Here is a 12894-nt window from a genome sequence, read left to right as displayed (position 1 = left end):
TGGGACAATAACGTTTATTTGATTTGATGACACTTCACCACTAGATGTCACAAAATTCTACACACTGAGCTTTAACTATTGGTGATTGTGACCCACAAGTGAAATAATTGTATTAATATAGAGTAATATCATATTGGGGGGGGGGGGGGGGGGGGGGGCGTAATCAAACAGCCATTTCCCCTCATTGGAATCTCGAGGCTTTGATTGTGACACAGCTCACCGGAAGTGTCTCTCTGGCTCTACTTTACCTTGACAGGTGGAGGGAGCTCCACACGCCGCGGATGTGATCCGGTCCCGCGGCCGGTTCGCTGCTGCTGCTGGCGGCCGCACTTCACGGCTCCTCGCTCGCTCCCTCCGCCGGCTCCTCGGTCGGTTCCTCGGTCGGTGTCAGGTTGATCCGTCGGTCGAAGATGCACCCGCTGCCAGCGGGTCCCCGGTGTCGATGAGTCGCTCGTGCACGGAGGGAAGTTTCCCTCCTGCGACCTGAGGCGGATCGTTGTGCACGAAGCTCTTCACGCGCACGGTGAGTGGCTTTGCATGTGCACGTTTCGATTATAGGTTCTAGTGCGAAACTCAATTATATCCTGATGGATCAGATGCACGCATGCAGCAATCCCACTTTGAATTTAGGGGGGTTATTATTTTTTACGTTTCATTTCAACTATTAAGTCATCTCTAAGCTGTTATATAAATAAAGTTCCTTATTATTATTATTATTTAACCAGATTTGATTGAATCCATTGAATAAAACTTTAAAAGGACATAAAGTCGAAACCTTTATGTCCTTTTAAAGGTGAAGTTACGAATTACAAATTGCAAATGTGTTGTTGTGGGATTTATTGATATTTAGATATTTGCCAGAAAAAGCCTCAAAAAGACCAAATTGTGTGATGTCACCTGGATCCAGTGAATCTCTCACACCTCTGTCCCCTGTCTTCATTATAGCTCCAGTGCTCTCGTATTTAAATAGAATACACACTATGTGCAGGGACATATCTAGTCTCACTGGTTTTAATGGAAATTAGTCTGTGCCATGATTCCTCCCTATACCTGGAAACACTTCCTCATTATTTCCTGCATGTTTTATAAAGACCTTCCCTCCCATACATTAACCTGTGACATCACCAGATGCTGGCAGCAGTGAGGGGAGTCTGTAAGTTCAGCAAACAGTCCTCTGGCCACATGTTAATGTTGATGCTGGCACCGGCGGTGGGTAGAACCTGTTCTCTCTCTCTCTCTCTCTCCCCCTCCCTGTGTTCGGCTGTGTGCTCATGCAGTGGGTTAATGGCAGCGGCGTGGCACAGTGACTGTGCAGCCCGGGCTCGCCACTAATCTCATCACAGCACTGCTGAGGTCTGACCCTGGGGGCTCGGCCGCGGACGTGCCGCAGGAACATCGGGTTGAAAGTTAGTTAGGTGGGAAATTGGGATCATGAGTGTTGTTGTTTAGATGTTTGCCAGGACACGCTACCACGCGGCCACAAAACAGAGTGTGACCTTATCTCCATCCTATCCCTCTGTCCTTGATTCCAGCCTCCATTGTCAGTCGGAGGCAGTTGTCAGAGCCTGCCCGGCTGCAGGTTACATAACGTCACCACAGTTTAGTGAGCAGAGGGGCTCGCTCAGGCGCAATTGAGCAAACACAAAGCAGAACGAGGCCCCGACTCCCACGTTACGTAAGGTGTGTTTTCCTTCCACTTGGCTGGGATGATGCAGATGATGCCGGTCCAGAAATAGGACAGAGGACAGGAGGACGTGATGCTGCACAGGCTGCGCTCACCAGTGGAGGAGTCTACAGATGAGCCTGGTAATGCACCCGATGGTGAGGTCACTCGCGGCCACTTAGCAGGGAGGACGATTTGCTTTTCCTCGTGCAGCTGCAGGTCTGTTTTTTTTGTGATGTGTGCACGGCGGGCACCAGTGAATGTTTCATTCAAGGACATATCCATTTAATGTCTGCTAAGAGCGCCAGAGGGGGGGGGGAGTGTGTGATCGCCCCCCCTCTGGTTAACATCAGCAAAGTGCTTCTGTGGTTTCACATGGGTCGTTAGGTTGGATCGCTCTGGGTTAGAGAAGCCGCCGTGACTTTCTTTACAGATACACAAAGAAAGGTACATAAAACAGGTAGAACAGGTAGAAAGAGAAGTGGACAGCTAAACATTTACAAATAAAACCGGTGAAGTGCATACCTCTGCCCAACAGCCCCCCCTTAGGAAACCACATTTAAATTCACTAGATCCACAGGTTTTTTCTTAATTTGCAACAAATCGCACAAACTAAATATATATAAATTGTTCAAATCAATGAAAATGTTGAAGAACACCTCATTTCACAGAGAATCCACCTATACCAAAATCGAGTTGTTCTTTCCTGACCTATACTGGATCCTTCCACCGGGTTTAGAGATAATCTGTCCAGTAGGTTTTTCCTGATCTCGCCATCTTACACACAAACAGATGAAAACTCAACCTCCTCGGCTACTAAATCACATCTGAACCACATCAAACATATTATAAGCAGATTTTTACATTGTGAAAAGGGCATTTCAGTTAAATATGTAATTCCACTGCAGATATTAATTACATTTCTGCTCATATATTTGCCAGTTTTGACTTGTATTTACAGCACTTATTGATTTTTTTGCTGCACGACGGCACTGATGGATAACGTTGCCTCGGCTCTGACAACTTTGAACCATCACGTTCGGCTCAGAAGAACAAATCACCTCCGTCTCACGTCGGGGGGGAGAAAATCTTTGTCACGTTGCCTCTCACTTGTGGAAGTTGGGAATTTGAAGTCCTGTGTTTGAAGAGCGTGTCCCTGTCAGTGATTTCAAAGAAGCAGTCAGACGAAGCTCTATCACTGACTGTTCTTTGAAATCTTGAGATGATGATGATGAGATGTTGTTTGATACAAGAGTCAGATGTTTGATGCTCAGGATTAAAGTGATTCGGTTGTGTTTCCCTCATTAAATACACATTTCTTCAGAGTCTGCAGCAGATGATAAAAAAAGAGACACTTTTTAAATATACTGACTCATTCTAAATTCAAGTACAGCAGCACAATCCTTCTTATTTGTCATATTTCAAGTGTTTTTTGGGGAATACTTATTCTGACCTACTTAAACCAACTGCACGAAAGCATGTGATGAGTTCACGCATCATAACCTTCTGGAAACACTCATTTCTGAAAATCTTAAATAATTCAAATGTCCACAGTTTGACTAACTTCTCCAGCTTCAGGACAATTTGCAGATTGTAATCGTCCTCTTTCATCTTTCGGTGACCACCCGGTGGAGTCAGTGCTTTTCATGGGTTCACTCTGTGGTAAATTCATTAAACCACGTGATAGAACACCATGAAAGAGAAAACCACACGGGGCAAATGAGAACTCTGCGTGTTGAGATTTTTATTTTTGTAACATAACGACTCTTAAGATGATATCGTGGAGAAGCACTCACTGTGCTTGAGGGAGCCACAGCAGCACTGCAGGAGCCGTGGGCTGCATCCTAATAAAGCCAGATGACTGCAGAGGGAGCTGTGGAAACCAGACGGAACACAAACATCACAATTACATCATCCCCCAAATCTGCACCTCACACGGCCATTCTGTAATATACTCCCTGATATACAGATATACAGCAGGGGAACTTCACAGAGCTAGCCTCAGATTAAACTCTTCACCACTGATGTGTTGTCAGATGATCAGAAAATAATGGATCCAGACTGAAGATCCATCCCTTCGTGTGTATTGTACATTTTCCAGGGAAATTAAAAGTCCCCCTCAAAAGCAACGAGGGTCATTTTTCAGTGTAAGTGGCGCCTGCACCGCGAGCTGCTGCTGCTGGTATCTTTTTATTACCAGTATATATAAAACCCAGCAGCAGCAGCAGCCCGGTGCTTCACACAGCTCGTTAAAATCTGCGTGAATACATCTTGTGATGGATGTTTGTTTGTTTGTTGTGCCTCTTGTTGCCGACATGATTCATGTGTTGACCTTTTTGCTTCTGCGTCGCCGTATTAAAACATAATTTGACACGGCTTAATTTATAATCCTTTTTAGCTTCATGTGATTGATGAAAAATGAAACCTGATGACCTGTTTGCGGTGCCCCCCCCCCCCCGGAGGACTGTGAATGTGAGAAGGGTCACTGATCACGACTCAAGCAGCTCCTTCACGTGCAAAGCGGAGGGTCTAGTGTTCAATTCCCCCCTCTGGCTGCTGCCTGACAGATGTTTCACTGTGTGTCTACTGATTAAGCTTCCCCGACTGACCTTGTTTGACCTTAAGAGCGGTGAGAGGAACACCTCTTCGCCGTTTCCCTCAGGTCCACGTTGGCTACTTTTGGATTTATCTTAATGAAGCAGCCGAGCGGTTTCAGAGTTTTCCGATTTGGAAATAAGCAGCGAGGTGATTGTTTGTCCCTGCAGGCACGATGGAGTGAGGCCGCTGAATGAGGCCGCCCGGACGCACATGATGGAGGAGGCTGCCAGCCAACTCGAGAGGGAACACGTGCACAGCGTCTACGACAAGATCGCTCCGTATTTCAACGACAGCCGCTACAAGGCCTGGCCCAAAGTGCGGCAGTTCCTGCTGGACCTGCAGCCGGGAAGCATCGTGGCCGACATCGGTGGGTGAACGATAGATGTCATGAATCATATAGATAGGTGTCTTCCTCTTTTGTTTGTTGGTTGTTGTTTTTTTCCCCTCGAAGCAACAATCATTTCCCCTTTTTAAAACAGCAGCTTCTAAATGAGCGTTATGATTCACTGACTTTGAAAAGAGAGAATGTTTCCTCCTTCTTTCCCCCTCCTCACCCTGAACGTCTGTTCTCGCTCTGTGTACTGTACAGTATGTGTCATGTATGTGTCATGTATGTGAGAGGGTACAATCTCCTGTGAGAAATTTGACTGAACATTTGAACATTTACACTGTTACCTTTTTTTCTACTGTATTATCCTACCTATAGTGAATTCATATTTATATTTTTTTATATATTTATCTTGCTCATAGTGTATTCGTCGTTCTTTTATCATACAATTCCTCTTAATACTGTAATATTCCATATATTTTTCTTACTGTACAGATCTTATTTATTTACAGATTCACTTTAAATATGCACAATACTTTTACTGCCTTTTTTGCACCTCTGGTTAGATGCTAAACTGCATTTCGTTGCATAAGTACTTGTACTGTGAGATGACAATAAAGTTTAATCTAATCTAAAATAGCGTCAATAGTCAGAAACAAGTCCAGCATGTTCAGGAGTATTTTCGAACTGTAGCTATCTTAAAAAAGACTAAGAGGTTATTAAAAACCAGCGTTTATCTCCAATATTCAGCAGGAAACTTAAGAAATATTATCGAACCGAAGCCCAGGAGAGTGAATCACTCCACGTGGCTGCAGGGGGCGCTGTTGCTTTGTAAATGTTGCACAGTATTTCAAATCTAATCACGACTCATTCCTGATCTGTCACTATAGCTGACCCCCTTGTCCTTTTTTGCAGGTTGTGGCAATGGCAAGTATCTCCACATCAACCAGGAGGTGTTCAAGCTGGGGTGTGACGTGTGTCGCCCCCTGGTGGACGCTGCCTGGAGCCAAGGACACGAGGTGCAGATGTGCGACGGGCTGCACTTGCCTTACAGAGACGGCTGCTTCGACGCCGTGCTCTCTATCGCAGGTAACTGAGGGTGGGGGGGGGAGGTGGGAGGGGAGGTGGGGGAGGTTGTTGATGTCTCTCGCCCCCGGTGACAAATCGGCTCCAGCTCCAGTGACGCAGCTGCTGTTTGCCTCAGATTAAATGGACTCATCAGAATAATGATAAACATCAGCAGACCTGGAGCTCGTGTTGCCAAGTCAACGGAGAGAAGTCACTCACGTGTGTCCCCCAACAGGAGAGTGATTAGGAGCCACTCTGCTCATTTGTCTGCTGTGCCGAGTACATAATGTTTGTTGACTGCAAATGTGACGCATCATCTTAATTAAGTAAATCCCTTCTCAACCGCCCACTTGACTCTAGCATTCGTATATTTTTTTTCTCCTAGTCATCCATCACCTGTCCACCAAAGAGCGGCGTATTCGAGCAATAAGGGAGATGGCCCGCACCCTGCGAGTGGGCGGACGCATCATGATCTACGTGTGGGCCATGGAGCAGAAGCGTCGTAAATTTGAGAAGCAGGACATCTTTGTGCCGTGGAACCCCAACCCTCAAGGTCCCGTCAAGTCCAGGAGGAGGGCCACGGCACAGAGTGTGAGCGAAGCCATAGACAACGCCGACAAGCACAGGAAGGTTAGAAGCACATCCTCCGTGGCGGACGAGGAAGACCTGACCAGCGCCACGCCGCAGCAGAGGACGCAGAGACTGTGGTTCTTCTCCCGGTCTCTGGACTCCGTGTTCGACTTTGGGAGTTTAACCCTCTCCCGCTCGTCCTCCAGGGAGCTGAGCACTTTGTCCTCGCCCACGGGAGAGAACGAGGGGACCAAGGCCACGCAGCGCGGGAGAGGGCGCGGCCTCATCAAGCAGGTGTCCAGCTTCTTCTATCCTTCTGTGATCGGATCGGAGGAGGACGTCTTCGACCCGGTCACAGACCTGCACAAGGCCCCACACGATCGGGGAGGCAACAACAACAACAACACGCCCAGCAATGCCGGCCCAGACCACCAGAGTGTCTCGTTGTCTCTAGCCCAGGAGTGTGGCTCCCTGGCCCTGCCGGACCTGGTGCCTTTCCAGAGGACACATCTCAAACAGTCTGGAGACGAGGACAAAGGAGGGCCAGCAGGGAAAGAACAGCAGGGAAGCACACAGAGTCCTCAGGGGAGCGAGGGACAGCTGGAGGGCTCCTGTCTGAGGTACTACCACGTCTTCAGGGAGGGAGAACTGGCCGCGCTGATAGAGAACCACGTGGAGGAGCTCCACGTCACACACACTTACTTCGATCACGCCAACTGGTGTGTGGTGGCCGAGAAGGTCCAGTTGTGGAAAATATGATTTCTAACCCGTTCGATTTTTTACTTTGCATCAACTCTGCCTCAAGTTTTAATATTGAAGCACACATTTTATGATTATTAGAACGTTTTAACTGGAAAAGGTGTCGAAGTGCAGATGTAGCCATTGTTGAAGACACAATGGCAATCACTGTGTACTATACCATGTTTTTTTAATTTATTATTAGGTATTTATTAAATTTCAATAATTGAAACCAACAAGCAGTATCCATGTATCCAGTGTACGCTCCCTTTTAATGTCAATCAGATTTTATCATCTTCCCAAAGCACTTTCCAGGATTTTAACCTTTTAAAAAAGGGGATTTCTTCAGTGGAGATGTTATGAAACGCACAGTTTTTTACTCTTTGGACTAAATAGTAGCCAAAGGGGAATTTGTGAGGCCACAGCTGGGGTGGGGGGGAACCTTCTCCTATCAAGATTTATCTCAGTTTTTAAAACACTCTTCAAGCCCCAGAGGTGTCCTACATTCCTATATACACTACATACGCTCACTGTTGTTTTGTCAGGGACATCAGCTGCTTCCATAATAAAAGGAAGGGGAGGGGGGGCACTCTTTTGTTTACTTTTCAAGTATGGAAAATTCACAGCAAAATGCCCGAAGGAGTTGTGCTCCTCACTCACCAGCATATTCAGACCAAACACCGGGCGCTTGTAGGAGGGAGGAGGAACGTGTTCAGTTGTGTGTTGGACTTTTTCATTCCTGTCACACTGAGTTGCCTTTTTTCTTTAACTAAATGTGATTTGTCCATTTCTAATAGAAAGCAGTCAGGTATGACACATAACAACTACCCTATGTGTTTCATTCAGCCTGGAGGATATGTCAGTCTCCTAATTTTACATTGTTTTCTGTTATTGCAGAAAAACTATCCCACAGGCCGGAGGTTCCCCATCCCCCCCCTGCACCACTGTACACTCTTCCATTCCTGTTTTAAAGGTTCAGTGTGTAGGATTTTGGTGACATCTAGTGGTGAATAGGCATACTGCAACCAACTGAATGCCTCCCACCCCCGGGCCTCACCCTCAAGTTCCAAGAATGTGTAGGAGAACCGACACTGTGGCCTTCAGGTTACACGAAAACATGATCAATCCTCCAGAGTCAGTGTTTGGTTTGGTTGTTTGGGGCGACTGTAGAAGAAAACAGGATTAGTATTTTCCATATCCAGATCCCCCGGAATCTTTCACACTGAACCTTTAATGCGTTGACTTAAGTGGATTTTGTTCTAACTCCGTGTGTCTGCCTGTCTTACAATTGCACGTTCCTTAACCAAGAATCATTCTTTTGTACATTTGGGTGGAGAACAGCTCGTGTATCATAAACACTAATATACAGTAAAACAAGCTCATTGTCGTGGAGAGCATCTTCCGAAAACATAAATTAGCTCGTGTTTTGAAGAACGTGTTGCCAACGTGTGTGCTCAATGTCGATATTTGTGAAAGTTGTGTTTCGTCTTGTAATAAGCTGAATACGCCACGAGTGTGTGTGTTTCAGCGAATCGACTGCCTCCTATACTGTGAATAATCATTGCACTGTTCCACCAGTGTGTCGCTGCTTGGTGTCGCTGAATGACAGATTGAGGTGAAACTTGAAACCTGCTGGTTCTCTGTCTCCATCGTGCCAAGGACAGTGCATATGTGCGTCAGTACAGTGTGTGTGTGTGTGTGTGGACCAACCGTGTTTGCTCTGAGGGGACACTGGTACGATACTGTCTCATGTGACCTGGTGTAAAATGCCTCTTCAGTTGAATTGTCCTTATTAAATACTTTCATTCATCAGTTGTGTTGCATTTCCTGACATTAACGACTGTGTCATAATTCAGTAGAAACCAATAAGTTTATTATTCAACAACAGAATATTTGATGGTGATAGACTGTTACTAGCACAGAGGTAATGATGCAGAGTCACGATGAGGTAAACAGAAAGTCGAACAACGTTTTAGTGACTTGAACGAACATGATCAACAACGAGCAGCATGTTCGTTTAATGCAACTATCTTGTTCAAAGTACAAGAGTTAATTGCAAGTTTTAAAAAGTCCATCGTCTTTTGTCCTTTTCACGATTCTCAGTAAAAATGTAATGCTGTTGCATGTACAGTATTTATTTACAGTATATATTAATATTGGCTGCTGAAGATTGAGTATCAGACTTTGAGGATCCTCTTGAAGGTTTTACAATCCACACTCCCTCCAGACCTGAAATATAAAGAACATTATGATCATGCTCAGTTAAACCAGTCATCACATTTTGTTTTTATTGTTTCTGTGCTAAACGATTGGTCAGTTGAAGCCGTTGTGTTTGTCTCACCTGAGCAGCTGCTCGGTGGACGATGGAGTGTCTGAGGGCCAGTTTGTCCACGTCTCTTGAATACCCTCCTCCGATAACAGCAGCAGCAGGGATGCCTCTGCTCACCACAGTCTTCAGCACATACAGATCTCTCTGATATAGCCCTGGGAGAAACTCTGAGTCATTGAATGTAGTCTAGAAATGATTTGAGGGTAGATGTATGTGTGGGTGTGTGTGTCGCTCACCATGGTCAGTCAAGTGGAGCCTCCCGAGTTCATCGTCCAGATGAGGGTCGACACCGGCGTCATAGAGGACCAGGTCTGGACGGAAAGACTCCAGGAGCCGGGGAAGGTGAGCCTCCACTGTGGAGGACATCACCGGACATGGAAGCTACTGGTTTACTCACGTTAAATACAACTGTTTTATGCCTTTACCACTTTTGAAACCAGCAAAAAAAACTCCATATAAATTTGTAAAAAACCTTTAGTATTGGCTTGAGTCTAACACCATTGATTGTGTGAACGTGCCTGCGGAGAGGTAGTCCTTGTCTTCCAATCCATCCTCCAGGCTGATATCCAGGTCACTCTGTTGTTTACGGAGGGGGAAGTTTTTCCCACAATGCACTGAGAACGTAAACACACACGGCTCCTCTTTAAATATGAAAGCTGTGCCGTCGCCCTATTGGAAGCACAAGAAGGAAGTTTCACTCCAAACAACAACAAAAACAATTTAAACATCTTCTGATCTTATAGAGTTATAAGAAGCAGAGACGAGTACCTGATGCACGTCTAGATCCACAATCAGAACCTTCCTCCTGGGTGAAGAGTTGCCCATCAGGTACTTGGCAGTGACAGCCAGATCATTGAGGAGACAATATCCTGAACCGTAACTGGGAAAGGCATGATGGGTTCCTCCTGCTGTGCTGCAGGCCAGACCCCTCTGCAGAGCCACCTCAGCAGCGAGGAGGGTCCCACCTGGAAACAAGCAAACTGGGTCACGAGGAGCTGATATTTCCACAGAGCTGTGAATCCATCTGCGACTGTTATCTCCCTCTCACCGGTCTCATATCGACAGCGTCTCACTAAGCCCTCACTCCAGGAGAAGCCCGTCTTCCGCTGGTCCTTCTCACTTATTCTCCCGTGTAGGAAGTTGGTCACGTATTCTTCTGTGTGCACACGGCTCAGCAGATCTTCAGAGGCAATTTCAGGCACCCACACCTACTGTGAGGAGGGAAATCACACTAACAGCAAGTTCCAGCACAACCATTGATCCACTAAGTTATAAAGTCAGTTTGATTGATAAGTAGTTTTCTCTCGATTGATTCATTAATTATTTAATCCATATGTGAGCCTGACTGATTTATCGGCTGGTACAATACAGGCTAAAACTGGACTTTCACATAAAAATCTGTATTTGCTGCTATAAAAACTTTTCCTTTGCAGAATAAACATGGTAAAAAAGACGGACATGCATTATTTGGTTTTACATAAAAATATATGTATATTGTATATTTATTCAATTTATATATAATTGGTTGCAAGTGTGTTCATTTTATTCGTAATTATTGATAATCACGTTTATGGATAAACTAAGATATCAAGGCTCAGTAAAATGTCTTTGTCATTAGGGTTTGGAATTGATGCCTATTTTTTTACTAGACATTAAAAACAAATTTTTGTTACTCTTTAATATTGGAAAGTTCAAGCACAACCTCATCTTATAAAATTAGTCTTGATTACAGATTTTCCTTTTGTTCTTGATCAAATAATCCACAAGTCGTTTCTTTTATTGATTAGTCAATTAATGTAGACCCAAGATCACATCTTTGAATGTTTCGTCCAATCAACAGCCAGCAAAAGATGTTGCATTTGAGGTTCCAAAGGAAAATAACATTATCATGAATAACTTCAATTAATATCTACTACTGGTGACCTAATCTGTTAATAACGAGCCTCATGGTCACAAATTGTTTACAGTAGAAACGAGTGACTCACCTGTTTGTGTGTGATGACCTGGTCTTGCAGTAGAAAGTGTAACACTCGGGGGAACTTGCTCATGGGGAAGCTGTGGTTCGGCGGAAGGTCGCACACGTACCCCGCGTGGTGGATTATGGGAAGTTCGCTGGACTCGTGTCTGACCTGAGAGGAACCAGGTGAGTGTGTGACTTACAGGAATAATAATAAAAACACACTTTAACCAAACTGACAGTTCTTACTGTCTCTGCGTGGAATCGTCTGCAGGAGGCGAAGTCTGCACCGAGCCAGCGAGCGACTCCTCTCAAGAACATCCGCTGTGATCCCGTCATCTCTCTAAGGAACAGCTGAGGTCAGGAAACGTGCATCTCCATCATAAACCTCCTGGTTTGTTGACGGATGTTGAGAGTGTGTCCACCCTCTCTGATGCTGCCCCCTGCTGTCGTGGAGTGGACGTGACGCAGAGGCGCACTCAGGGGTGTCCACCTCCCTCTCTCTTTTGACTGTGGGGGCCGAGAGAGCTGCAAGGTAAGATAACACGTGCAATACGAATAAAGCACGTGCAAAACTAACAAAGCAACTTCATCAATTTAAAGGTCAAGTGTGTAAGACTCATGTGAAAGGCTCTACCTGCAGAAATTAAATATGAAATAATCCTATTGTTGTTTTCACTACTGTGTTTCATCTAAATTGTACAAATTGTTGTGTCCTTTACCCTAGTATGAGTCCTTTATATTTAAATACTTTATATTTACATCAGGAGCATTTTTTACAGTAGCCCACACTGGACAAACTAAACATCTTTTGAGTTTTTATGACAACTTAAGGCTGCCCCAGGTTCTCCTCCTTCGGAAGTGGGGGGTGAGGTGAGGGGTGTTCAGCTGCCATCAGCCACTTCACCACTAGATGTCAGTGAATTCTACAAACTGAACCTTTATGGACACGTGCCATGCAAAAAGTCACAACATGAGCAAACTCAGAAAACATCTATTACTCTGATTCCATGTACCACAATGTTTGGCTATACTCCTGCTAGTCACAAATTATCAAAGTATTTGTTTGTCTTTTGTCCAATTAGACACTTTACATACATTTTTTTTCTTTTACAGTACTAGTACTAGTTGCTATTCAAAGCTCTTTGATTGTGACCTGGAAGCGGTCACTACGTTGTCTGTTATCGAATCCACATCTTTTTCTTCTGGCGTCTCTAGTGAATCTTCTTTATCTTTCTGGTTTATCCTGTGAGCTGCATCTGTTGAAGCACACAATCCAGATCCTTGTTTTTCTAGAGTCAGGACACCTCAGCACGCTGGTACAAACTACAATACACATTCTTCCTTCAGCTAACTTGATTTGAATGGAACCTCCTCTTCTGTTAACAGAATCATTTTCCTTTCTCTTCTACGCTCTGCTGTCCAATCCAATTTTCTCTGCAGACATTTCTCTCTGAGTTCCGACCCGGTGCAGATGAGACTCTTTTCAATCTGTACCTTCAGTCCCCCCCCCCCCCCCCCGTAATCGTTAAAGCTGCTTCAACAGTGAAAATGTACAGCTTTTCAACCCACGACAGATGGTTCACCCTCGCGAGTGTATTTACAGTATATGAGAGGAGCTGTTTTCCTCTGCATTCACTGGA

General features: G+C 45.1%; 2 protein-coding genes across 2 annotated transcripts; one reads left to right on the top strand and one right to left on the bottom strand.

The window, feature by feature from the left end:
* Positions 1-4438: 4438 nt before the first annotated feature.
* trmt9b (tRNA methyltransferase 9B) lies at positions 4439-8777 on the top strand. The gene is made up of 3 exons (XM_053423671.1): positions 4439-4628; positions 5505-5678; positions 6043-8777. The coding sequence occupies exons 1-3, from the start codon at positions 4472-4474 to the stop codon at positions 6984-6986; spliced, it is 1275 nt and encodes a 424-aa protein (XP_053279646.1). The 5' UTR covers positions 4439-4471; the 3' UTR covers positions 6987-8777.
* Positions 8778-8816: 39 nt separating this feature from the next.
* On the bottom strand, positions 8817-11665 carry hdac12 (histone deacetylase 12). Its single transcript, XM_053423670.1, has 8 exons — positions 11501-11665; positions 11280-11423; positions 10343-10502; positions 10063-10259; positions 9813-9963; positions 9531-9647; positions 9307-9449; positions 8817-9194 (listed from the first exon to the last, which is right to left on the bottom strand). The coding sequence occupies exons 1-8, from the start codon at positions 11588-11590 to the stop codon at positions 9171-9173; spliced, it is 1026 nt and encodes a 341-aa protein (XP_053279645.1). The 5' UTR covers positions 11591-11665; the 3' UTR covers positions 8817-9170.
* Between the last annotated feature and the right edge of the window lie 1229 nt (positions 11666-12894).

This window comes from Pleuronectes platessa, chromosome 5 (genome assembly GCF_947347685.1).
Source record: "Pleuronectes platessa chromosome 5, fPlePla1.1, whole genome shotgun sequence".
Classification (NCBI taxonomy): domain Eukaryota; kingdom Metazoa; phylum Chordata; class Actinopteri; order Pleuronectiformes; family Pleuronectidae; genus Pleuronectes; species Pleuronectes platessa.
Note: the sequence above shows the minus strand (reverse complement) of the source record. Positions and strands in the feature narration are given on the sequence as shown.